Source organism: Peromyscus maniculatus, chromosome 20, assembly GCF_049852395.1.
Source record: "Peromyscus maniculatus bairdii isolate BWxNUB_F1_BW_parent chromosome 20, HU_Pman_BW_mat_3.1, whole genome shotgun sequence".
In the NCBI taxonomy this organism is placed as follows: Eukaryota; Metazoa; Chordata; class Mammalia; order Rodentia; family Cricetidae; genus Peromyscus; species Peromyscus maniculatus.
This window is the reverse complement of record NC_134871.1, coordinates 45,726,246-45,749,888: the sequence shown is the minus strand read 5'-3', so window position 1 is coordinate 45,749,888 and position 23,643 is coordinate 45,726,246. Positions and strand designations below refer to the sequence as shown.

Below are 23,643 nucleotides of genomic sequence, written 5' to 3'. Positions count from 1 at the left end.
ACACGCCTTTAATCCCAACACTTGGGAGGCAGAGCCAGGTGGATCTCTGTGCGGAAGTTCCAGGACTGCACAGAGAAACCCTGTTTTGAACAACTCCCCCCACCCCCTTCCCAAAAAAACCTAAACTGTGAGCAGCACTAGTTATATGGCATCAGCATCAGGTGGGCCTAGGGGTATCACAGGCATCTGTGTTTCCCCAAGGAGGCACGTTTGCGTTCTGGGCTCCTTGTCTACACCCCCTTCTTCTGCATCCCGTAGGGCAGGAAGAAACACAGGAGGCTACAGTAGAACCTGTCTGTTTATCATTGTTCATCTCTCTGTGTGTGTATGTGTATAATATATATATGTATATATATATATATTTATTTATTTGTGAAGGGTTAAAGGGGACTCTCATGTAAAAATCCAAAATACAATTTTATGAACAACCTGCAGAGTCAGTCCAAGTGTGGCTGGGAAGCAGCTCCAACACAGAAAACAGACCTGGGGCTGGGGTGAAGGCAGCAGGTGTCCAGCCCTCAGGGCCTTTCTCTTGACCCGAGGCACTGTCCAGGCCCACGCCCCGTCTGTGCTCCACTACGGTTGTGGTGGCTTGACCTAGGAGGCCCTGGACTGCCCGGCTGTCTTGTCTCCCCGGACCATCCATGTCCTAGGGGTAGGTTGGGAAGCCAGCCACAAGCCATCCTGACAACTCCTGGGACCTCTAGGAGACAGTGGGGTCTTTGGCTTTGGGGGGTTCAGAGCCCGTCAGAAGAGAGATCGTGGGGTCGTCCGTGTAGTCATCCCCCTCGGAGAAGTAGGAGCTTTCCCCTAGCTCAAAGAGCACAGGCAGTTCGCTGTTCCCCGTGTCCACGGCGTCAGGGTCCAGCAGGAACAGGGGCTGAGCCGTGTAGTGCACCAGCTGCTTCCCTGTGGGGCAGGGGTCAGGACGGTGGGGTCGGGCAAGGTGGAAGTGAGGGTTAGGAGAGGGACAGAAGCTTAGCTCACCTGAGTCAGGGTTACTGTTCTCTGCCTCAATAGGCTTGGGGGGCTCTTGGGGAGAGAGGAGATCCTGAATCTGTGGGACAGAGAACACACAATGAGGGTTGTTGACGGCCCCCTCTGCCCCCCACCCTGCCCGCCTACGCACGCTGGCCAGGCTGCTGTCCAGGTCAGGCAGGCTCATGTCGGGCATGGTCACCGAGGGGCTGAACAGCTGCAGGAGGAGGGAGGGATGTCAGGGCTGGCTTGTGGGCAGGATGGGTCAGGGTGGGTGGGGATGACCAGACTCACGTCCAGCAGGGCGCTGGTGTCCACGCTGAAGCCGTGGCTTGTCAGCATGGTCTGCAGGTTGTCCAGGTTGGAGTCCATGGCATCCAAGTGATCACTGAGCTCGTTCCTGGCCCAGGGCAAGTGGGCAGGTGAACTAGTGCCCCAGGCTCCCACCCAGCCGCACTCCTGCTGGAGAAGGGCTCCCCTCTGGTTGCAGCCCCCCAGGCAAGGTCCATCTACATAGCCTTCATGGGCTGGGGGAAAGTGTGTGTGTATCTCTGGGAAGATGCCAGGAAGGGGAGTCGTAAGCCTGCCCTCCATGGCTGCTGAGGGTGGGATACAGCATGGCCCACAGGCAGGACAACCTAGGAGGCTTTGGTAGTGACTAGGGCTGGGACAAGAGGGTGGTGGAGAAAAAGGACAAGGGGCATTGGCTCTAGGATGGGCAGGAGGACAGGCAGATATTTCTGGCTCAATAAAGTCCTTGCCACTGCACCAGGAAGAGGGAGAGAGGAAACAGGACTGTGCGTGGTATGGGTAGACCTGTACTCCCTTAGATCGGAAGGTCTTAGGCCAAGGACATACCTAAGCCATGGGCAAGGCAGGGAAATGGGCTCTGCAAGCACCATGGGGACTACCCTACCCTGACAGGAAGCTCATCATAGCAGCCTGTATTGGTGGCTGGGCCAGGCAGGAAACTTGTCCCTATCACAGCTACTGGCTTGTGTAAAGGGGAGTCAGTGGAGATGCAGAGCCTGTGAGACCATCCCCTGGTGCTCTTCACCAGGCAGGGCAAGTGCTATGCCCAGGTTGGGAACTGGTCCATGGCTGTGGGAGGGGCCCTGGCGGAGTCCTCCTCCCTCCCAAGTGGGGGCAGCGCTAACCCTGGCTGGACTCGGCCATGCAGAAAGGAAGAGGAGGGGCAGGGGAAGAGGCGGGCAACCCCAGACATCTGTGGAGCGCGAGCCAAACTGCAAGATACAAAGACAAGAGCCCCCCCATTGCAGGCGGGGGACGGGGGGATCTGTGCCCACCGTCCTCGCTCGCTCAGCCTCTGGGATGTGCCTGAGGGGTGGTCAAGGCTGGGCCCTGGTTCATCATTTCTTGTGTCAGGTCTAGGGAGAATGACAGATCCAAAGATCCTGGGGCTTCCACAAGAGTGGGTGATGCCAATAGTGAGGGTGGCCTAGTAGGCAGGGGTATATCCCATTTCTAGTGATGTGGTTAGTCTCCCTCCCCAGCTTTGAGCTCACTCTGAGGTCTGGGGGGAACAGATCCAACCCATCACTCTCAGCAAACTGCAGGGATTGTGCCTTGCTAATTAGATATCCTGTGTCCAGCCTAAGGAAATCTCATGCTGTGGGGTTCAGAGGCTACAGGGAGGCAGGATGAGCACATCACTCACTTGTCTAGGCAGGCTACGCTGAGGCACTTCTCAGGAATAGAGGGGGCTGGGGGTGCAGGGGCATGGGCTCCGGTTGTGTCCACAGAGGCTGTGTTTGAGGCAGCAGGGGTCGGCTCGCTCTCTCGGAGGATGGAGTCAATGAAGGCAGTTGGGGATAAAGGTGTATCCATGGAGGATGGGCGCCCAGGGCTTGCCTCCAGTACCCGAGGGCTCCGAGGTGGGCTGGGAGGCTCTTCCTTGACGCGGACCAGGGTGCTGCTGGACAGCGGCCTGGACATGTTAGACATCGGGAGACATGTTAGCTTCACCCACTTCCAACTTTGCCCAGGGCCCATAAAGGCTGGCCCACCAGGGGGACAGGAGGCCCCACCTCTCATCTATGCTCCTGCCTGGGGATGCCAAAGGGCTGGTAGGAGCCAGTTCAGTGATATCGGAGATTATGGGTCCAGAGCTGGTGACAGCATCAGAGGTGTAAAGGCTAGAGCTGCTGTAGGCTGGAGATGGAGCCTGCAATTAGAGACAAAGGCCACATGCAAGACATACCTGTGGTAGCCTGGGCCACCAGCACCCACTGTACACTTACTGGAAATCCCATGAAGCTTGATGCTTACTGAGTACGGGCCAGGGCCATGGACATGCTCCAGGGAGTACTGCCGACCGTACTTGGGCCCAGAGTGTGCTGAGACGCTGTCACTCAACATCAGAGGGCTGCAGGGAGAGACAGGTTAACTGCCTACACAGACCGTGCTGCTGCTGCCCAGGACACACAGCAAGCAGAGGACACCAAGGTGCAGGGCCAGAGTGGACAGTGCAGGCATCCCCGGAGCCTCACATCTTTCTCTTCACCCCCAGGATCCGGTTCGACTGCACCAGTGAGATCAGGAACTGAATGAGCTGTGGGGCAGAGAGGATACAGTCACCCTGGCCCAGTTATGGAGGGGACCCACCTACCACCAGCCCTGCCCACCTTGTTGACAACTTTTTGCTGCTGGGCATGCTTCTGCCGCAGGCTGGCCACCTCCCGCCACAGGGCCTCGTTCTCGCTGCAACACATTGCTGGGTCAATTGGGCCACATGTGAAGAGCTAGAAAGTCAGGCTGTTGACAGACTAGTGAGGCAGGGCTGGACCAGCTGAGGGCTCATGGCACCACTGATCCCCCTAACCGTGCTATCCTTCTAGGGAGGATTCAAGGGTCAGCCAGGGGAGGAGGGCGTGGACAGAGCCCGAGGGTACCCCTCGGGATCCTAGCTGAAAGGGGCCACAGGACTTGTCACGTATTGGCTAGACACACAGGACAGGGCTTTGGGAAAGATCCTAAACTGCTGATTACCCTCAGTTTGGGGGTAAAAGGCAGCTGAGAACTGTGATGCCCTGGACTGAGTGATAAAGGGAAGTAGGGGCCACTGGGAATAGAGAACAACGGGGAGGTCTGGCCCCAGGACTGTTCTGGTTGGCTCCTGCCAGCCCTGATTGTAAGGGAGGCACATGTAAGGAGGGTCTGTGAGCTCAAATCCTGAAAATGTGGAACCCAGCAGGGGAGTGAGAAGTGGGGGCAACAGGGAGTTCCCAACCCTATTCTGGGAGAGGAACAGGCCAAGCAGTTTTTGCCACAGAAACAATGGAAGACAGGCAGGTTGGGAAGGGGGAGGGAAGCCTGAATGTCTGCGGGGTGGGGCAGGAGAGCAACCCAAAGCAACCCGGCCACCCTCCTGAGCCTGGAGACCTACTGCTTCATGGCCAGGAGCTTGGAGTCCATACACTCCTGTTTCCCCTTCATCAGCTGCACGTCCGTCAACAGCCTGGTGACACTGTCCTGGCGTATTTTTATGTCCTCACTCTTCAAAGTGGACACCTAAGGATCGGGGCATACAAGAGTCTGAAGGGCTCTGGGGGGTGGTAGACTCCTGTGCTTCACCTGGGCATCCAGGGAGTGGGGAGGGCCTGGGAAACACTGGGGTGAGGGGAGTCGGAGAGAGATGAGTAGAGGGACAGGCTCTGCTCTCAGGCTAGTCCAGCAGCACCACCTTGACACTGCTCCGAGCCCAGTCTGCAGGGAGATCTGAGGACGGGGAGGGGCTGTACTCAGGGCTGGTGACTCACGCTGGTCACTTTCCTCTTGATGTTCTCAAGGAGCTGTTCCTGGCCACGCAGGAAACATGGATGCTGGAACTCGGTGTCATCCCTCTCAGGCTTGACCAGGCCACCCTGCTCAATGTGGACTACTTTTCGGAAGCCATCTGTGCATATGGGGGTGGGGCAGGTCTGCTTGAGGGCCAGGGACCAGACCCCAGACCTCCAACAGCCTAGCCATGGCCTAGGGCAGGCCAGGGGCCTCCCAAAAAACTGGGTGAGATTCTGGCTGGTGTCCATTTACCACAGCAAGTCAGCCACGGTTGGAAAGACCTTGTCTTTGCACAGCTTCCCCTCTTGCCAATGGAAGTGGAGCTCCTAGGGTAGGGTCTCATACTCTTCCCTGGGAAATCCAGGCTCACACTCCTGAGGAACCTTCCTTAGCCAACCCAGGCCCCCATCTCTCAGCAATATGTTGGGGCCTGCTTCTCCCTACCCCAGGGAAGGAGGCATACCATCCCACAAGAGGCACTTACACATGTTGAGCTGCCGCACGAAGCTGGCCATGTTGTTGTGCTTGAAGTACTTGGGCAGCACCTCCTTGGCAAACTGGCCCTGGTCAAACACGTGGAAGCTGTTCCCACTCTGTCAGGAGACACATGGGCAGGCGGTATGTAGCAGCTGCCACCTATTTCCACCGTGGCCTGAAGTGCCTCTCCATGTGTGGCGGGCAGCACACATTCTCCTCCACAGTGGAGCAGGAGGTGAGCTAATCTTAGGACTCCATGGCTGGCATCCAGACCACGGAGCCTAGCTCTGAACAGTGAGAACCATGTAGCTAAAGACAGGGTCCTACTCCCTGGCAGTTTTCAGTTGCTAGGTTTAGGCTCATAAATCACCCAGAGCATTCTGGTCATTTCTAGGGACTAATTAGCTTTAATCAGCAAATTTTCCTTAAGAACAGTGAAGACTGGCTGGGCATGGTGCATGCCTTTAATCTCAGCACTTGGGAGGCAGAGGCGAGCAGATCTCTGTGAGTTCAAGGCCAGCCCGATCTATAAAGCGAGTTCTAGGACAGCCAGGCTACACAGAGAAACTCTGTGTCCAAAAACAAAAACCAAACAAACAAAAGAATAGCTAAGATGGAGATGGCTCAGATATACCACCTCATTCTTTTTTTCTTTTGTTTTTTTTTAAGATAGGGTTTCTCTGTGTAGCTCTGACTGTCCTGGAACTCTGTTGACAGGCTGGCCTCGAACTCACAGAGATCTGCCCGCCTCTGCCTCCCCAGTACTGGGATTAAAGGCGTGCGCCGCCGCCGCCGCCACCACCACTTGGCAAGAAAAGATTGTTGAACAGTGCATGGCTGCCCTTCTGTGCTAGTGCCCTCCTGAACACAGTCTAGGAGGGGCCATGGCAACTCAGAGGCATTAGATACTGGAGTGGGGAGGCCCCACAGTGGGGAGGGGACAGTAGTCTCATGGATGCACAAGACAAATCAGCTCAGGAACAGTTCTCCTCCCTGAGGTGGGGGACCTTTAATGCAGGCAGGTGGAGTAAGTCAAAAGGAGCCCAAGGTGTTTGCTGGTTAGCACTGGGGCTGCTTTCCCAAATGCAGGAGTGCAGCAAGCCTGAAGAGACGCACGGGGAGGTGGACACGGGAGGACGAGAACGCAAAGCGGCAGGGAAAGCGTTGGAAGGAGCATGCTTTTAGGGAAAGCAGTGGGCTCTGGATACCATGCATCCAGTCCCCCTTCTTGCCCTCAGCTCTGAAGCCAGTGGGAACAATGGCAGTGGGGAGATGGGCAAGAGCTGGCTCAAGGGCCTGGCATAAGGACTCTCACAGAAAGGCTGGTGTTGCTGGAGCTGAGGCTGACCCAGTCCAGGAACATGAAGCATGTCGAGGAAGATTTTAAATGGCTGCTGAGACAATGTCTAATACAGGTTACCCCAAAACCTTAAAAGGTAGTGAATGAGGGCTCACTAGGGACTCCGAAATATTCCTGGGACTCCAAAGGCTCTGCACACATTACAGCTGGTACATGCTCAGGGAAGACCTACAAGGGCCATAAGCTCTCCCGCTGGCAGGAATGGGGAGCAGGATGTAAAGTGGAGTTGTTAACTCCCAGGCTACATGTTAAAGATGGGGGTCAACACATACACACAGAGGCTCCAGGAAAGACTGGAGACTCACTGGCTCCAGCTGTTTAAGGAAATTTTAGCCCCATTTACAGAATTAGGTCAGCTGGACAAAGTGCAATGCCTGCCAAGAACATAAACACGACATGATTAGTCCAGGAAAGTGACCAGACCTAACAAGGCACAATGACAAAGTAACAGAGGCAGGGGAGTGCTCCTTCACAGCAGCCATCACCAATGAAAGTGAAAAACAATGAGGCATTTAAACAAACAGAAAGCTTTGGTTGGGATTGGTGAGGTGGCTGGGGATAGGTTTTTGCTGCTTGTAAGATCCTTCCCTGGTCTTGAGCTCACAGTTGGATTGTGACGTGACCGTTATGAATCCCTTTTAGTATTTTTTTAAAGATAATGTAATTAAAATTAAAAGAAAAGCTAGAGCTTATAATAGGGGGGAAAAAGCAACCAATATACTTGCTATGTTGGACTCATGAGAATAAAGATTCTAACTTAGCCGCCAGGAGTTGGTAGCCCATGCCTTTAATCATAGGACTCGGGAGGCAGGCAGAAGCAGGCGGATCTCTGTGAGTTCGAAGTCAGTCTGGTCTAAAGAGTGAGATCCAGGACAGGCACCAAAACTACACAGAGAAACCCTGTCTAGAAAAACCAAAAAGGAAAAAAAAAAAAAAAAAAAAAAAAAGGATCCTAACTTAGCTATTTTTTTTTTAAAAGATCTATTTATTTATTATGTATGCAGTGTTCTGTCTGCACATATCCCTGCAAGCCAGAAGAGGGCACCAGATCTCATTACAGATGGTTGTGAGCCACCATGTGGCTACTGGGAATTGAACTCAGGACCCTTGGGAGAACAAGCAGTTCTCTTAACCTCTGAGCCATCTCTCCAGCCCCCTAACTTAGCTATTTTACTTAAAATAGTAAGGCCAAAGACCTGAAGAAGAACCATACACAAAGGACCAGGGTATAAGGATGATGTCCTACTGAATGGAGGGTCTCAGTAAAACAATACAAATGAGAAAGAAACACCAAGTTGACACTCTGGAATCAGAAAGCAAACTCAAGCTAAAAATTCATCTGGGGGCTGGGTGATGGTAGCGCACACCTTTAATCCCAGCACTCAGGAGGCAGAGGCAGGAGGATCTCTGTGAGTTCAAGGCCAGCCTGGTCTACAGAGCTACTTCCAAGATTGCCAGGGCTACACAGAGAAACCCTGTCTCAAACCAACAAACAACTTCACCTGGGCACTCAAGGAAGCCGAGAACAGGGAGACTGAGTGAAGAAGCGCGACAACAGGCCAACTGAGGTTACAGCCCGGAGACAGAAGAGTGGGGTGGTGTGAGTATGTGCCCACGGGCTCATAGGTTTGAATGCTTGGTCACTAGGGAGTGGCACTTTTGGAAAGGAACAGAAGGACTAGGGCGTGTGGCCTTGTTGGAGACATGTTCTACTGAAAGTGGGCTTTGAAGTTTCAGGATGTAGCTTTTGATTACTCCAATACCTTGAGTGCCACCATGTTTCCTGCCTTGATGATAATGGAATAAACCTCTGAAACTGTAAGCAAGTCTCCAATTAAATGTTTTCTCTTATAACAGTTGCTGTGGGGGCTGGAGAGGTAGCTGAGCACTTAATAGCACACTGGCTGCTCTTCTAGAGGACCCAGGTTCAATTCCCAGCACTCACATGGCAGTTTACAACTGTCTGTAACTCCAGTTCCAGAGGATCTCACACAGACATGTATGTAGGCCAAACACCAATGCACATAAAAAAAGTTGTCCTGGTGTCTCTACAAAGCAACAGAACAAAAACTAGACAGAGTGAATCAAAGTGAACAGAGCTGTAGAGACCTGTGAGGCATCATCAGACCCACAATGCTTAATGGGAGGCTCAGAAGATGAGACTGGACAAATGACTATATTTAGGAAAAATAATCAAGAACATACCAAATTTGATGTAATATCCAAGACACTAAATGAACTTCAAACAGGAAAAACTAAAAGAGATCCATACATGGTCATTTTATAATCCAACCCCCAAACCCAAGACCCCGGAAGGGCCTTGTAAGCAGCTAAGTCACAGCCATATCAGCAGAGATGGTGGATCACCCTTGGATCCGCTGCAGGATGAGACAGTCAATCAGGAATTCCTATCCCTGAAGATGAAAGAGAAAGCCCCACTTCTGGGCCAGGAGTGTGGTGCTCTAGGCAAGTGCCTCCTCTCCAGTGACACACACAAAGCTTGTTTAGATCACTTAATGCCTGAAATTGTTCCACAGGCATCAAACAAATAAGAATGACCGATGAAACCACTAAAACTCATTCGGTCAGTGAGTACCTGTGTCATGAACTAGTCTATTCTCCTTATCACTAAGCCCCCGTATCAGATGCTGCCCCCAGCCCCCGGAAGCTGTGGCTAAGTTGTGGGGACCCCTCTCCTCAGTTCTGTCGAGGTTTAAGGATACTCCTGGAAGGATGTGTCTTCCCCAACTGTCGGTCCATGCAATCACAATCCTGCTTGGAGAGTCCCCACACCTCACTCACAGTGCTTCCGGATAGGGACTAGTCTCGGCCAGAGAAGACCAGAATATGCACGGTGAGAGTGTTGAGCTGGGAAGTACAGTAGCTGCTGCCCAGCCATGTGTCCCGAGTGTTTGCCCACAGGAGATCCATGAGGGCTCTAGCTCACCTGAGGTCAAACCGCACTGGGAAGCTCAAGCCCCAGAGAGTGCTGACAATAAGGAGCAGAGCTCCAGGCCAGCCTGCCCTGCCCAGATGGGAAAAGGAAGCTGAGAAGAGTCCTTTGGGATTAGAACAAATGGAAGACCAACTCAAATCTGCTCTCACTCAGGGAACCCACTGAAATACCACAAGCAAAAGCAGCCCAACAATCTCACTACGGGTCACCAATTTAACTGGATCTGAGTGCCCAACAATCTGTGTCCCAGAGCATTGTATAAACAACAGCAAGCCAGGCAGTAATTGCTGGTGCTTCCATTCGGGAGGTGACAACCGTGAGGCAGTGAATGTCATCAAGGAGAAGCCGTCTTTCTGAACAAGCCTGGCCAAGTCACAAGCAAGCAAAATGACTCAGCCACCACTGAGTCCCACAGCGCACTAGGGACCTACAGAAACTGTCAAGTGTGACTCACACATGGTGGACAAGGAGGAGCAACAGAAACTGCCCAAGAAGGACAAGACAACCAATTTAACAGTCTGTATCTCCAGTTCCAGGGGACCTGGCACCCTCTTCTGGCTTCCACAGGCACTAGACATGCATGCAGTGCATTTTCATATGTACAGGTAAAACTCATACACATAAAATAAGAATAGATAAATACACTCAAAGAAATAAGGAACCAATGTTTGAAGAAGCAAAGGAAGGGCCATTAAACACAGACTTACTAATGGGAAATGTCCTAAGGGAGATCTGGTTCAAACCCCCATGAAAAGATAATTAGTAAGCACAACAGTAGATTTCAGTGCAGAAAACTTTTGAAAATAGATGAAAGCAAATAGAGAAGCAGAAGATAAAGACAAACGTGATATGTACTCACTTATAAGTGGATATTAGCTGTTAAATAAAGGATAATCCCACTACAATCTACAGACCCAGAGAGGCCTGGATCTCCCTGGCAAGGGGGAACAGAATAGACTTTGAGAGTGGACTGGGGGTGTGTGTGCATGGGAGAGGGAGGGGAGGACGGACTGAGTACAGGGAGAGACGGCTGGAATAGGGGAGCACTAAGGGGGCAATGTGGAAACCTAGAGCAGTGGAACTCCCTAGAACCTATGAGGGTGACCCTAGAAAGGACTCCTAGTCACGGAGGCTAAGGAGCCTGAACCCGCCATCTCCTGCAACAGGCAAGGCTCCCAGTGGTGGGACTGGGACACCAACCCAGCCACAAACCTTTGACCCATAGCTATCCTGCCTGCAAGAAGTAGCTCAAAGCATATGGGAGTGGCCAACCAGTGATTAGTCTAACTCGAGGCCCAAGTGCCAAGAGGGAGCACATGCCGGATCCTGCTAGGATGGCCAGGAACCAGAAGCTGAACAGTTCACAGACCTAGGGTAGAGCCAAACATGACTGACCAAAACAAAACAGAGTCAATGAAATGATTCTTAATGATATTCTGCTGTACTCATAGATGGGTGCCTAGCTTTTATCATCAGAGAGGCTTTTCTCCAGCAGCTGATGGGAGCAGATACAGAGACCCACACCCAAACATCAGGTAGTGCTTGGGGAACCCTTTGCACGAGGGGGAGGAAGGACTGTAGGAGTGACAGGGGTTGAGGGGTGCTGGGTCCTCTGTACACACGCTATGGTTGTTTAACGTAGGGCTTTTGTGGACTCCTAACAGTGGGCGTAGGGGTGTCTCTGACTCTTTTGCCTGCTCCTGGGACCCTTCTCCTCCTACTGGTTGTCTTGTCTGCCCTTGATATGAGGGTTTGTGTCTAATCTTATTACATCCTGTTATGCCATCTTTGGTTGATATCACTGGGAGGCCTGCTCTTTGGAGGAGCAGTGGACCTGGGGGAGAGGGGAGGTGGTAGTGGGGGTCTGGGAGCAGTGGAGGGAGGGGGCTGCAGTTGGGATGTATTGCATGAGAAAAGAGTAAATAAAAAGAAAAGAAGAAAAAAAATTAAAAAAAAAGTTACAGGGCCAAGAGGTGGTAGCACACACCTTTAATCCCAGCACTCAGGAGGCAGAGGCAGGCAGATCTCCGAGTCTGAGGTCAGCCTGGTCTACAGAGTGAGTTTCAGAACAGCCAGGGCCACACAGAGAAACCCTGTCTCGAAAAACAAAAACAAAACTATATATATATAGTTTATATATATAAACTCTGAAACTGCCAGAGGAGAACCAGGCAGTGCCCTTCTGGATAGAAAGGCAAAGGTAAGGACTTCCTGGGTGAGGGAGGAATCCAGTGGCTCAGGAAACACGGTTAATAAGTGACTAGTGCACTCCATGGCATGAAAGAGTCCTATACAGCAAAGAAAACTGTCAATAAGTATGGCAGCAGCCTACAGAATTGAGGAAACCTTTGCCAGCTCTCCATCTGACAAATGAGTCTGTGAAATTACAGTCAGAGCCCATCTCAACAAACCAACAAAGCAAAACCAAACAAAACACCTCTACGCTGAAGAGACCACATATTTTGTTTACAAGACATAGAGAAATCAAGCTGGAAACGATCTAGAAACTTCTTCCTGCTGGCTAGCTTTCATGCCTCAGAGGGCTATGAAGGCTGCTGGAAGAGGACATCACCAGTGGTTGACCCTACATGCTCCAATACTGACTTGCTAAGCAAGACTCGTCCAATGGCACAATAATGGCATGCATATACAGGGGTAAGCGACCCTCTGAATCTGAGGCTCATCCACGGATTTATGCCTGGGACTGTAAACCTGGTCAAAAGCCCATGGCTTGGGATTTTAGAGCTCCTGGGGGAATCTACTACTGAATCTTGCAAGCTGGACATGTTGTCAAATTGCCTTCTAAATATTTATATTTATACCCATAGATTGGCGCTGTTCTCAACCTTGGCTAACGGAACTTCTTTTTGCGGTGGGCAGCAGTTAAGATGGACTTATAACCAAAGTGCTGAGTCCTAAAGGGGACATCTAAAGCACCCTGTCCCACCCAAGGCTCAGGGCACATCACTGAAGAAACAGCTGAAGAAATGTGGGAGCTGGAGGATGGGGAGACGTGCTGTCAAGCCGCCTTCTGGACATGACTGGGCCACGGCACGATGAGCTCATGGCAGCTGTGCTGACCTGCAACCGACCGAGACTGCTAACACCGAAGCACAAGAGCAAAGCCGGGAGTCATCGGTGGTTAATGACTGCTGGGGGAGGAGGGGAGCCATTTTCCTTTAGGGGCGCAGCCAATGGCAACTTACTCACAATCCAATACATGAGCTCACACCCATGCACATGCAAGCAAAACTAACTGAACTCAGTGGGTTATAATAGAAAAATAAATGAGAGAAGGAAAGGGACATGCTGGGAAGAAGGGTTCCAGAGGGAGTAGGAGGGACAAGAGAGGAATAAGGGATTAAACAAAAAGGAGATGCATTTAAGCCCTAACCCCCATACCTCAGAATGTAACTGTATTTGTCAACAGGGTTGCTGCACATGCAGTCTGACAATGTGAGGTCATATTGGAGTAGAGTGAACCCCTAATTTGAATGGATTAATGTTCTTACAAGAAGACAGGCAAATAAAGTTAGTCACACCGGGAGAGTGCCAGGTAATGACAAAGACAGACTGGAGTCATGCAGCTATAAATGAAGGAATAACCACAGATCAGCAGCAACCACCACCGGTGGGAAGAGCAAGGAAGGGTGCCCTCCCAGAGCCTCAGAGGAAGCAGAGCCTTGCGAGCCAGCGTCTCTGGACTAGAACGGAAGTGCTCTCTGGGTGGCATTTATCAGCCACCCCTAAGACTCAGAGTGCATCCTAGCTCCACCTGAGACCGGAGCTCTTACTAACTCACAGTGGCTGCCAAGGACTTGTGTTTTCTGATCCTACTGAAAATATTTCAACGAAAAGACAAAAAACAAAACAAACAAAACAGATCACGAGTGTGTGTAGACACCTAAAGAGGTCAGAAGAGGGCGTGGGATGCCCTGGAGTTGGGAGTTACAGGTGTTGTCAGCTGCCCTGACATGGATACTGGGAACTGAACTTGTGTACTTCGTGAGACCAGGAAGCACGTTAACTGCTGAGCCATCTCCCCAGTCCTGTCACAGCTCAATAATAATTCATTGTTCATATGCAGATAATGTAATTCACTTCTGTGTCTTGACCCTGGGTCTTGTGATCTCACAAACCATTCTGTAGACTCTAGGATTTTCTAAGTAAATTATCCTGCTATCCTTGAATAGGCAGTCTTACTTCCTTTCCAATTTGTGTTTTTATTACGGTTTATATTTATTTGCTATACTGCACGGACAGGAACATACAATACAGTGTTAGGCAGAAATGGCAAAGCAGAGAACTTATCTTCTCTTCCAATCTTGGGAAAGCGTCCAGACTTCACAATCAAGCACACACAATCAGCCACAGTATTTATAGACATGCTTCTGTCTACTATGCTGAGGAATGTCCCTGCTACTCCCAGTTTGCTGAGTTTTCACCAAGAAGTGGGTGTTAAGTTTTGTACCGTGCTTTTTGCTTGTTATTGTCCTTGTTGTTTATGTTGATGTGGTATAATCGGAGTTCCGTATGGGACCATACTCCCACTTGAGGAGATATTCTGATTTGTGCTTCAGTTTCTGGTAAGCTCTTGGTCACCCTCACCTATTGCTCTTCATGCAATAGCCCTTTCTTTCCCGCCCCTCGGATAAACAAGAGACTCGTGTAGTCCAGGCTGGCTTCTAACATGCTATACAGCCAAGGATGACCTTGAACCTCTAATCCTCCTGCCTCTACCTCGTGTGCAGCTGTCTTTATGATCTGCAGGCAATTTCCAGGAGAGTAGATTGTTCTTTTCCCACACTTCAATTTTAATGATTTTAATTTTTTTTATGTATAGGAGGGTTGTGCCTGAGTGGATATATGTGCACCACATGAGTGCTTGGGTTCCTGCAGAGGTCAGAAAAAGCACTGGATCCCCTGGAGTTGGAACTACATACAGATGGATATGTGTTCTGGGAATGGAAGTCAGGTCCTCTGCAAAAGCAACAAGTACTCTTAACCACCAAGCTCTCTCTCTAGCCCCTTTATATTATTTTTAGAGTTTTACTTCATGTGTATGGATGGGTGTTTTACCAGAATGTATTTCTGTGACCACGAGCCTGCCTGGTGCCTGCAGAGGCCAGAGGTGGTGCTGGATCCCTTGGAACCGGAGTTATGGATGGTTATGAACACCATGTGGGGGCTGGAAATCAAACCCAGGCCCTCTGGAAGAACAGCCTGTGCTCTTAACCACTGAGTCATCTTTCTAGCCCTTCCACCTTGTGTTTTGAGACAAGGTCTCTTACTGGCTTAACGCTCAGTGATTTGGATAGACTGGCCAGTGTGCTCCAGGGATCCTCCTGTCTCAGCTGTTCCAGTGTTGGGACTATACATGCTCTCTGCTGTGCCCAGCATGTTCTATGTGGGTCCTAGAGTTCTTTTCTTTCTGTTTAAATTTATTTCTTTTTATTTTATGAGTACGGCGTTTCACCTGCATGCAGTTCCTATGGAGGCCAGGAGAGGTCCTCAGCTCTTCTGGAACAACAGACAGTCGTGAGACAGCATGCAGGTACTCTGCAAGACCGGCACACGGGCCTCACTGGCTAAGCCACTTCTCCAGCCCCCCCCCCCCCCCACATTAAAAAGTAAAAATAAAAGCACCCGTTTACTTATGTGTGTTTATGGTGGCGGTGTTGGAAGTGGGAGGACAGCTTGAAGGCGTCTGCTCTTTCCTTTCCCCACACAGGTCCTGAGGACGCTCTGGGGTCACCAGGCCAGGCGAGTGCCTTTAACCACTTGCTGCCCTCCTCTCCCATTCTCAGCCTTGCCTTAGAGTAGCTCTACTCTGGGCTCAGCTAGCTCGTGTCCACGCTTTGCCTGAACCTTCCATGTTTGTTCAAGGTGGTTTCTCCATTCTGGTTGGTCAGATTTCAGTTACTCTGTGGCCTTGTGTGAGCTCTAACTGCAACCTAAAGTTCCTCAGCAACAGTTTTTTCCCTCTCTTGAAAAAGTTATTTATTATTATGTACACAGTGTCCTGTCTGTATGCCAGAAGAGGGCACCAGATCTCATTATAGATGATTGTGAGCCACCATGTGGTTGCTGGGAATTGAACTCAGGTCCTCTGGAAGAGTTGCCTGTATTCTTAACCTCTGAGCCATCTCTCCAGCCCATCCCCCTCTCTTTTATTTTTTTCCTTTTGTTTTTTTCAAGACAGATTTTCTCTGTGTAACAGTCCTAGCTGTCCTAGAACTCACTCTGTAGACCAGGCTGACCCTGAACTCACAGAGCTCTGCCTGCCTCTGCCTCCTGAGTGCTGGGATTAAAGGCGTGCGCCACCATCGCCCAGCCAGTTTTCTTTCTTGAAGGAGTTCTTACCTCCTTTCATAAAGGCTCCCTGTCTGCAGGAGCAGGGAAGTTCTACCCTGTAGACCCCTGGGCTCTTTCTTGGTGAAGCTCTGTTCTCTCTGGTATCCTAGCTGGCAGATTCTAGTGTCCTTATAGTCTGTGTATTCTGTGCTCTTCTCCCTTTCCACAGAACACCCAGAATGTGGGTGCACCTCAGTTTTTATCTACTTTCTAATGCCTGAGTGCTGTTCAATGGATTTCACTCAATAGCTATTATGATTTTCCAGGGCCAGCTGGTGAAGTTGTGATAAAAGCGATGTTTCATCTTTCTACCTTAGTGGCGTAGGGGTCCTCCTTTGCTGACCACGAGCAATTTTAGAAAGAGGGGTGTCATAACTTATACTTGTACATAATGAAAATCTGCCAGTGGAATTAATAGAGCGTGACAAGGCAGAAATGATGGTCTACCACTGGCTGTAACCTGAAACAGAGCTGTCAATAAAGGGCAAGTCGTCTTTTCACTCTGACCTCACTCTCCACAACACAATAACCTGAAATACACACAAAATTCTGTATGTATACATCTCACACCGAGTAAGTCTGAAACTATACACATTTTCTCAAAGGGTCCCAAGTTCTAGAAGGTTAATGGCCATGGTGTTCTCTGAGGTTTGCCACCTACTGGCCCAGACACTGTCCTCACCATTTCAGTTTCTCTGTATCTCCAGAGGTGTGTTCCTTCTCTTGAGCTTAGCTGCCTGGCCGTTTTCTGGTTCCCAGAAGCCAGAGAACTGAAAAGTAATGGGTGGCTTAACTCTATGGTCAAGACATGGGACAGAGAACCCAAGCTAGCGAATGAGATGGACAGAAAGTACAGGTTAGCTCAGCTCTTAGTACTTCTCCAGTCTTAGTATTGTCCTTCTCTGTGGGTTCATCTCAAGTTCTTAATAGTTCTCTGCTTTGTGCTGAGGCTGGTTTTAGTTTATGTCTGCAATGCCAAGCGTCAGAACCAGCACATTCCTTCTCCTGCCCACCACTAGCAACTCCAACCTCCATGCACTAAACACATATGGGTTAGCAGACTGTGCTCACCAAGGGCCGAGAAGGCTGGAATCAGGAGCCTGGCAGTATTCCTAGGCATCAAGAGCCATTGGGGGGCCGAGCGCCTCTTCTCTCACAGCCTGTGAGGCTAGCTAGCTTCCTCCTCCTGCTAGAACCCGAAGAGATCCTTAAGCCAGAGGCAGGCCCGAGCCTAGCCACTGTGATCCAAATAGCTATCCCTTCCCTCTGGAGCGGCATATCCACAGCCCTTAAGCCCTGGCTTTCCCTGTATACGTACCTATTCTTTCCCAAATGATCTACCCCCAGGCCAGATCCACTTTCCTGGCCCATCAGAGAAGGACTAGTTTCTGGCAGGCCTGCTAGAACAGGGGGTAGCTAAGGAGGCCTGTGGTGGCCTCTGGACCCTGGATCTCTCCATCCTCTCTACCTCCTTTCCCTCCCAGACAGGAAGAAATACAGGTCACAGCACAGAGCCTATCAGTTTACAGATCTCTGCTGTTTCCTTTCTCTGTAGAGAGGTAAGGAGGGACCCTCAGGCACAAACCCAAAATAACATTCTGACTATGAGTCAGCAGTGCTGGTCACAGCAAACATGGCCGGGAGTCCAACTGAGAAAGCAAGTGAGCAGTGAAGACCGGAGGTGCAGGTCTGTCATCCTAGCTACTTGAGAGACTGAGACAGAAGGATTACAAGTTCAGGGTCAGTCGGCTCAATTTAGTAAGACCCCGCTTTAAAAAAGTAAAAATATGGCTGGTGAGATGGCCCAGCAGGTAAAGGCACTTGTCACCAAGCCTGAAGAGCTGAGTTTGATCCTTGAAACCTACATGGTGGTGGAAGAGAACGGATTCCCTAAAGCGCGCTCATGCACGTGCGCGCGCGCGCACACACACACACACACACACACACACACACACACACACACAAATATTGGACTGATGGCTCAGTAAAGTCCTCGCTGTACAAGCACTTACATTTCCTAACTCCAGCCTCCAGGTGCTGGAGAGATGGGTCAGCAGTCAAGAACACTTGTTGATCTTGAAGAAGACCCAACTTCTGTCCCCAGATACACTTGGTGGCTAATAATCAGCGCAATTCCAGTTCCATAAGACCTTTTGACCGCTTTTGGCCTCCATAGTTAAAGCATGATGGCAAAATACCCATACACATAAAATAACTTTTTTTTGGAGGAGGGTAGTGGTTTCTTTCTGGTAGCCCTGGCTATCCTGGAATTCATTTTATAGACAGGCTGGCCTTGAACTCAGAGATCCTCCTGAGTGCTGGGATTAAAGGCATGCACCAACCATGCCCAGCAATAACTTGGGGAAAAAAAGGGACGGGCGGGTGTAGTACAAATCTTTAATCCCAGCACTCAGGAGGCAGAGGCAAGAGGCCAGCCTGGTCTACATAGTAAGTTCCAGGACTGCCAGGGCTACACAGAGGGACCCTGTTTCAAAAAACACAAATCAGAAAAAGAACTAGCACGCACATAAATGTGAGCACACATACTCCTAGCACTGAAGAGTCAGAGGCAGGAGGATCCCTGGAGCTCCTGGCTAGTCAGACTGTCTCAATGAGTGAGCTTTAGGCAAGTGAAAAACCTTGCCTCAGAGAACAAGGTGGAGGGGATGGAGAGAAGACTGAGTAGTTAGGGGCACTGGCTCCTCTTCTAGAGGACCTGGCCTTGATTGCTAGTACCTACACGGCAGCTCACAAGTTCCAGAGAATCTGACACCTTCTTCTGGCCTCTGCAGGAACTAGATTCACACATGGTACACAGAAATACATTCAGGCAAAACACAAATATAGATAAAATAAAATATATATATTAAAAACAAAAAGACAAAAACCCAAAGTGGAGAGTGACTACAGAAGAGACCTGACATGAGCCAGGTGGTGGTGATGGTGGCGCATGGCTTTAATTCCAACACTTGGGAAGCAGACACAGGCAGATCTCTGCAAGTTTAAGGCCAGCCTGGTCTACAGAGTGAGTATCTGGACAGCCAGGGCTGTCACACAGAGAAACCCTGTCTCCAATGCACCCCACCTCCCGAAAAGATACCTGACATGAGACTCTGAAGTCACACACACACACACACACACACACACACACACACACACACACACACACACACTACATGGTGTCTGACAAAGACAGGTAGTGAGCAATAGCTGGGCAATTATGAGTTTAGAGTTCTTTGGTGTGTTTTTCTGAGCTCTACATCAAGCCTTTTGCCTCTGTTTTCTATGTATAAACGGAAATTTGCCACCTACTTGTACAGCTGTGGATCCACCAGAATGAATACATCTATGACAGAAGTGCTGGATGAAAACTGCTATGCCACATACTGCTTGACAGTTATCACTGGAGCCACCAGAGTGTGCCTGCAGCACACATCATAACCTGCCGCTGGTACCCATGACCGCTGACATTTCGGTTTGCAGCCAGGTCTCTAAGGCGGGGCCTCTGGGCCTGTTCGTTCCTGCTGTCTGTCTGAGAATGAACTCACCTGGCTGTCAGAGCTTAGGGAGCAGGAGTGGCCTGCCTGTCCTAGGAGTTCTGAGTATCAACCACGGCCAAGGACTCTGCTTTAAATTGCTTCATGTGACCCCATGAAGACTACTGAGGTAGATGGGTGCTCTGTCCCTGCATTAGTGCATAGACTACTCTGCAGCAGCCCATCCTGGGACCCAGCTCCTCCACAGTGGCTGTTTGAGCAAAGGTATTCAAGAGCCCTTGCTCAATGGTTCTAGTTTCTTCAATTATGGGGTCCTCCAGAGGCTCAACCCACAGTCATTCCTGTTCTCAAAGAGAAGAGAACCACATCATTAGGCTGGGATTAGAGTGAGACCAGAGAGGCACCTAGCAACAAAATTTAAGATCTTCATTGTTAAAGCTACCAAAAGGCAGGGGGTGTTTTATTTAAAATGAGACTTCAGCCAGGCGGTGGTGGTGCATGTCTTTAATCACAGTACTTGGGAGGCAGAGGAAGGCGGATCCCTGTGAGTTTGAGGCCAGCCTGGACTACAGAGCTAGTTCCCGGACAGTCAGGGATACACAAAGAAACCCTGTCTTGAAAAACTAATAAGGGGGGAGACAGAGAGACAGAGGCAGAGAGAGAGAGAGAGATATCATTATATTTTTGTACCTGAGTGCCTCCCGGAAGTCTGGACCTAGTCCTAAAGCCTGTTTCCCCCGGCTCATTCTCCACCAGCCCTACCACTTGCTTGGCACAAATCATGTGGCCCTCTCCCCAATTCTCAAGCTCCGTAAGCAGCTCCTGGGGCTGGTATACTACAGTCAACCTACATGGCACGTGGGGCCTGGACTAGATTCTTTTAGATCTAGTAGGACTCTTGGGCTGGTGAGAAGGTTAAAAACCTGTTCAGGAGCTGAGGAGATGGCTAAGTGGGAAAGAGAGTTGGCTGCACAAGCATGGGCGTCCGGGTTTGGATTTCCCAGCACCCATGCAAAGCTGGGTGCGGCTGGGTGAGCCTGTGAGCCCTGCACTGGGTGGAGTAGAAAGAGGAGGACTGTTGAGGCTTGCTGACCGGCCAGCCTAGCTGACAACAGGCAAGCTCCAGGTTCAGTGAGAGACGCTGTCTTAAGGGAACAGGGCAGAGAATGTTAGAGAAGACATCAGATGTCCTTCTCTGGCCTTGGCACCTGTGTGCTGGAGCGGGAATGCGCGCACGAGCGTGTGTATACACACACACACACACACACACACACACACACACACACACACACTCTCATCTTCTGAGAACTAGAGGAAAACTAAACAAACCAAATCACCACCACCACCACCTGTACCCTCTTGAGCTAGACAAACTAATTTCTCATGTTTTTCTGCAACATTTCTCAAAAGGATTGGACAGAATGATCTTATAAAATTGGGATCAAGCTGGATATAGGTTCTGAGCCCACCCCCACCCCCAATTTAACTTTGTTTTTATTTGCTTGATATGTGTTGCTATTCTTGGTTTTCACAGTTCCATATTAGGTTCTTGAATCACTTTCTCAATTTGCAAGGGAAAACATCTATTAATTTCATATTGGGTTTATACATCAATTTGGAAAATGTTGACAAGTTACCAATATTATTTCTTCCATTCATAACAAAAGATTTCCATAAACTTAAGTATCTTTTCAATTCTCTCACTGATATTTTTAAATTTTCAAGATGTAATTTTTTTTTTTTTTTTAAATTTAGGCTGGGTCCCTCCATTTCAGAATGCATCGAGGTGGCCCAGCCAACAATCCTAGCAACAGTCTCACTTAGGGGACAGAGGAACCACAGCACAAAGGAGAAAAAATCAGGGCTGAAAGATGACTTCTGTTTACAGAGTTACTGTTTACCAAGGATTCCACCCTACTTTTTGCATCTCTGGGCACTCAATCTGGAGGTGCCTTTGGTACAAGGTAAAGAGACGCCTTTTGGGGAAGGACCACTCACGTCCATGTTCACATGCTTGTATGGATCTTACTGGGATCCTGAACTTCCCCAAGGCTGTGATGTCCTCTGGGATCTGTCTGGGGAAACCCCTGATCTCTTGAGGTCCCTGTTCTGGGGAAGCACCTGTAGTGACTGAGTGAGGGCCAGAGATGGGGAATCCAACAGCACAGAGCTAGGGAAAGGTAGTGAGTGACCTACTCTGTCTCCAAGTGGTAGGGATGGGAAGCCAGACCTAGCAAGGCTCAGTAAAGGACTCTGGGGGCTAGACGGGCTTTCCCAGGTATCCAGCCTCCCTGTCCCCTCCAGGAGGAGGACGTGTCTGAGAATGGTGAGAAAATTTACATCTGGAAGCCACGCAGAATAAGAGTGTGGACCCAAAGCCTCCAGAGCATTGGGCCTGCAGGGGATGCTTGTTAAGAGGCTACCAAGCCAGTGTAAGTGCCCTCACAGGACATGGGGCAGGGGCATCGTTTCCTATCTGTGGGCCAGAGACCAGATCCAAGAAGCTCTGCTGTTCTTGTCTGGACCAGACAAAGGTGCTCTTCCTCCACTTCTCTGCTAGAGCTTGGCTGCTGTACCTATGATCATGCCAGCTCCCGCTGCCATGTCTCACGCCAGCTAGAGGCCATTGCTGCTTTGTTCAGACTACTTGCCCATCCCTCCCAACATGCCAACAAGGCTCACAGGTGATGTGCAGCTGTGGCTGGAGGGAGGTCACAGGGCAGATCAGATCCATCTTCACACTGAGAGGCCCCCATCAGAACATCCTGTCCTAGAAGAATGTTCACTGGCACTTCACCCACTTTTGTACCAATCTATAAGCAGAAACAGCAGGAAGATTACCAGACAGGATGGATCTTCCTAATAGGATTAAGCTTAGACTATTCCGGAGAATATTTGGTAACCCTACTGGACCTAGGTAAGAAAGCTTCCTTTCAGTCACACAAAGCAGAGGTGGAAAGATAGAAATGTGGGATCATTTTCTCTGCGCAGAAGTATGAGGTCTACGGGAGGTGGCGAACTGAAGATGGCTTTCAGGAAAACATGTTGCTCCCTTCTAGGACTAGGGTGAGAGAAAGACCCACAGAAAGCCAGTAGGGTAATCATAAAGACTTTCTAGTGAAAAGTGAAGCTCAGTGGTTTCTAGTCTTCTCTTTATTCCCAAGCACTTTTTAGGCAGAGTGGAGCTTAAACAAACAGGCAACTGGGAGGCAGAAGCCCTGGCCTCTAACCTTCCACCCAGGCTTTTCTCCGTCCTTGCCAGCTTAAGAGACTGGTGTGCCGGAGGGGGTGCTCAGCAGAGCCTGAGGGGGCCGCCAAATCTGGGTGGCAGGAGATCGGTTAGGTGGCACCTAGCTGTCTCTCTCCGCCCAAAGGCTCCCTCCCTCTGGATCAGGATGGCCTGTCTTCAGGCCATCATCTGTTAGCTCTGCGCTCTGGCCCTCACCGTCGAGATGGGAACAGCGGATTCTACTTTCCGACTTAACACAACGCGGAACCACCTCTGTAAGCCAGAGCTGCTGGTCCAGCCAGGGTCTGTGGTGTACACAGCCCGCTGCTAGGCAACAGAACAGGGCTCGACGCGGCCCTACTAGGGCCGGGCAAAACTGCTCTGGCGTCTGAGGACTAGATCATGGATGAGCTTGGGCTTTCACATCCTCCTACTCTCGCTCTTCTTCTATGCATTCGCCAGGCCCTCCACTCATTCTGAATGGTTGCCTACAAGCAGGAAGGCAGACAGACTCTGCGAAGCTGTGAGCCAAAGAACCTGAATGGGAAGCCCCGACATCACCGTCCCAGGGAAACTTAGGACTCGGGTTCCCGGCCTACTCTCCGCCGAGTGGCTCTGGGGGCGGGGCTCGCTTCCTCCCCAGACAGCGGCTCCCTCCAGGATGCCCGGACCCGGGCAAGCCCGGCCACCCGACCGCAGGCCGCTCCTCCTAAGCAGGTCCCCTCCCGGAACAGGACCCTCTCCCTTGAAGGCCGCTCCGGCCCATGCCAACTCCTACCGGGCTCCAGCAGATGAGCGCGTCGGTGTCCGGGTCGCTCACGAGGGTCCACAGCTTGGTTAGGAAGGCCGGGACGTTGCTGGGCCCCGCTGCACCGGGGCCCACAGCCAGATCCATCTCGGACGAAGCTGGCGGAGGCTGGGATGGCGTTCTAGAAGAGTGGCTGGGGGGGATGAGCTAATGTCGCCGCTGTCCCTGCCGTCCGGGCCGCTC

General features: G+C 50.7%; 1 protein-coding gene across 4 annotated transcripts; it reads right to left on the bottom strand.

Annotated features, from left to right (window-relative positions):
* Positions 1-351: 351 nt before the first annotated feature.
* Positions 352-23,563, bottom strand: Hsf1 (heat shock transcription factor 1). 4 transcript variants are annotated; one of them, XM_006989349.4, is made up of 14 exons: positions 23,431-23,563; positions 5,264-5,372; positions 4,758-4,894; positions 4,385-4,509; positions 3,624-3,699; positions 3,489-3,550; positions 3,268-3,364; positions 3,027-3,163; positions 2,657-2,926; positions 2,136-2,222; positions 1,273-1,378; positions 1,130-1,195; positions 988-1,057; positions 352-909 (listed from the first exon to the last, which is right to left on the bottom strand). In XM_006989349.4, the coding sequence occupies exons 1-14, from the start codon at positions 23,545-23,547 to the stop codon at positions 704-706; spliced, it is 1,665 nt and encodes a 554-aa protein (XP_006989411.1). In that variant the 5' UTR covers positions 23,548-23,563; the 3' UTR covers positions 352-703. The 4 variants fall into 4 exon arrangements, with proteins under 4 accessions (XP_006989411.1, XP_015863185.1, XP_006989412.1 ...); XM_016007699.3 differs by lacking the exon at positions 1,130-1,195; XM_006989350.4 differs by lacking the exon at positions 2,136-2,222.
* Between the last annotated feature and the right edge of the window lie 80 nt (positions 23,564-23,643).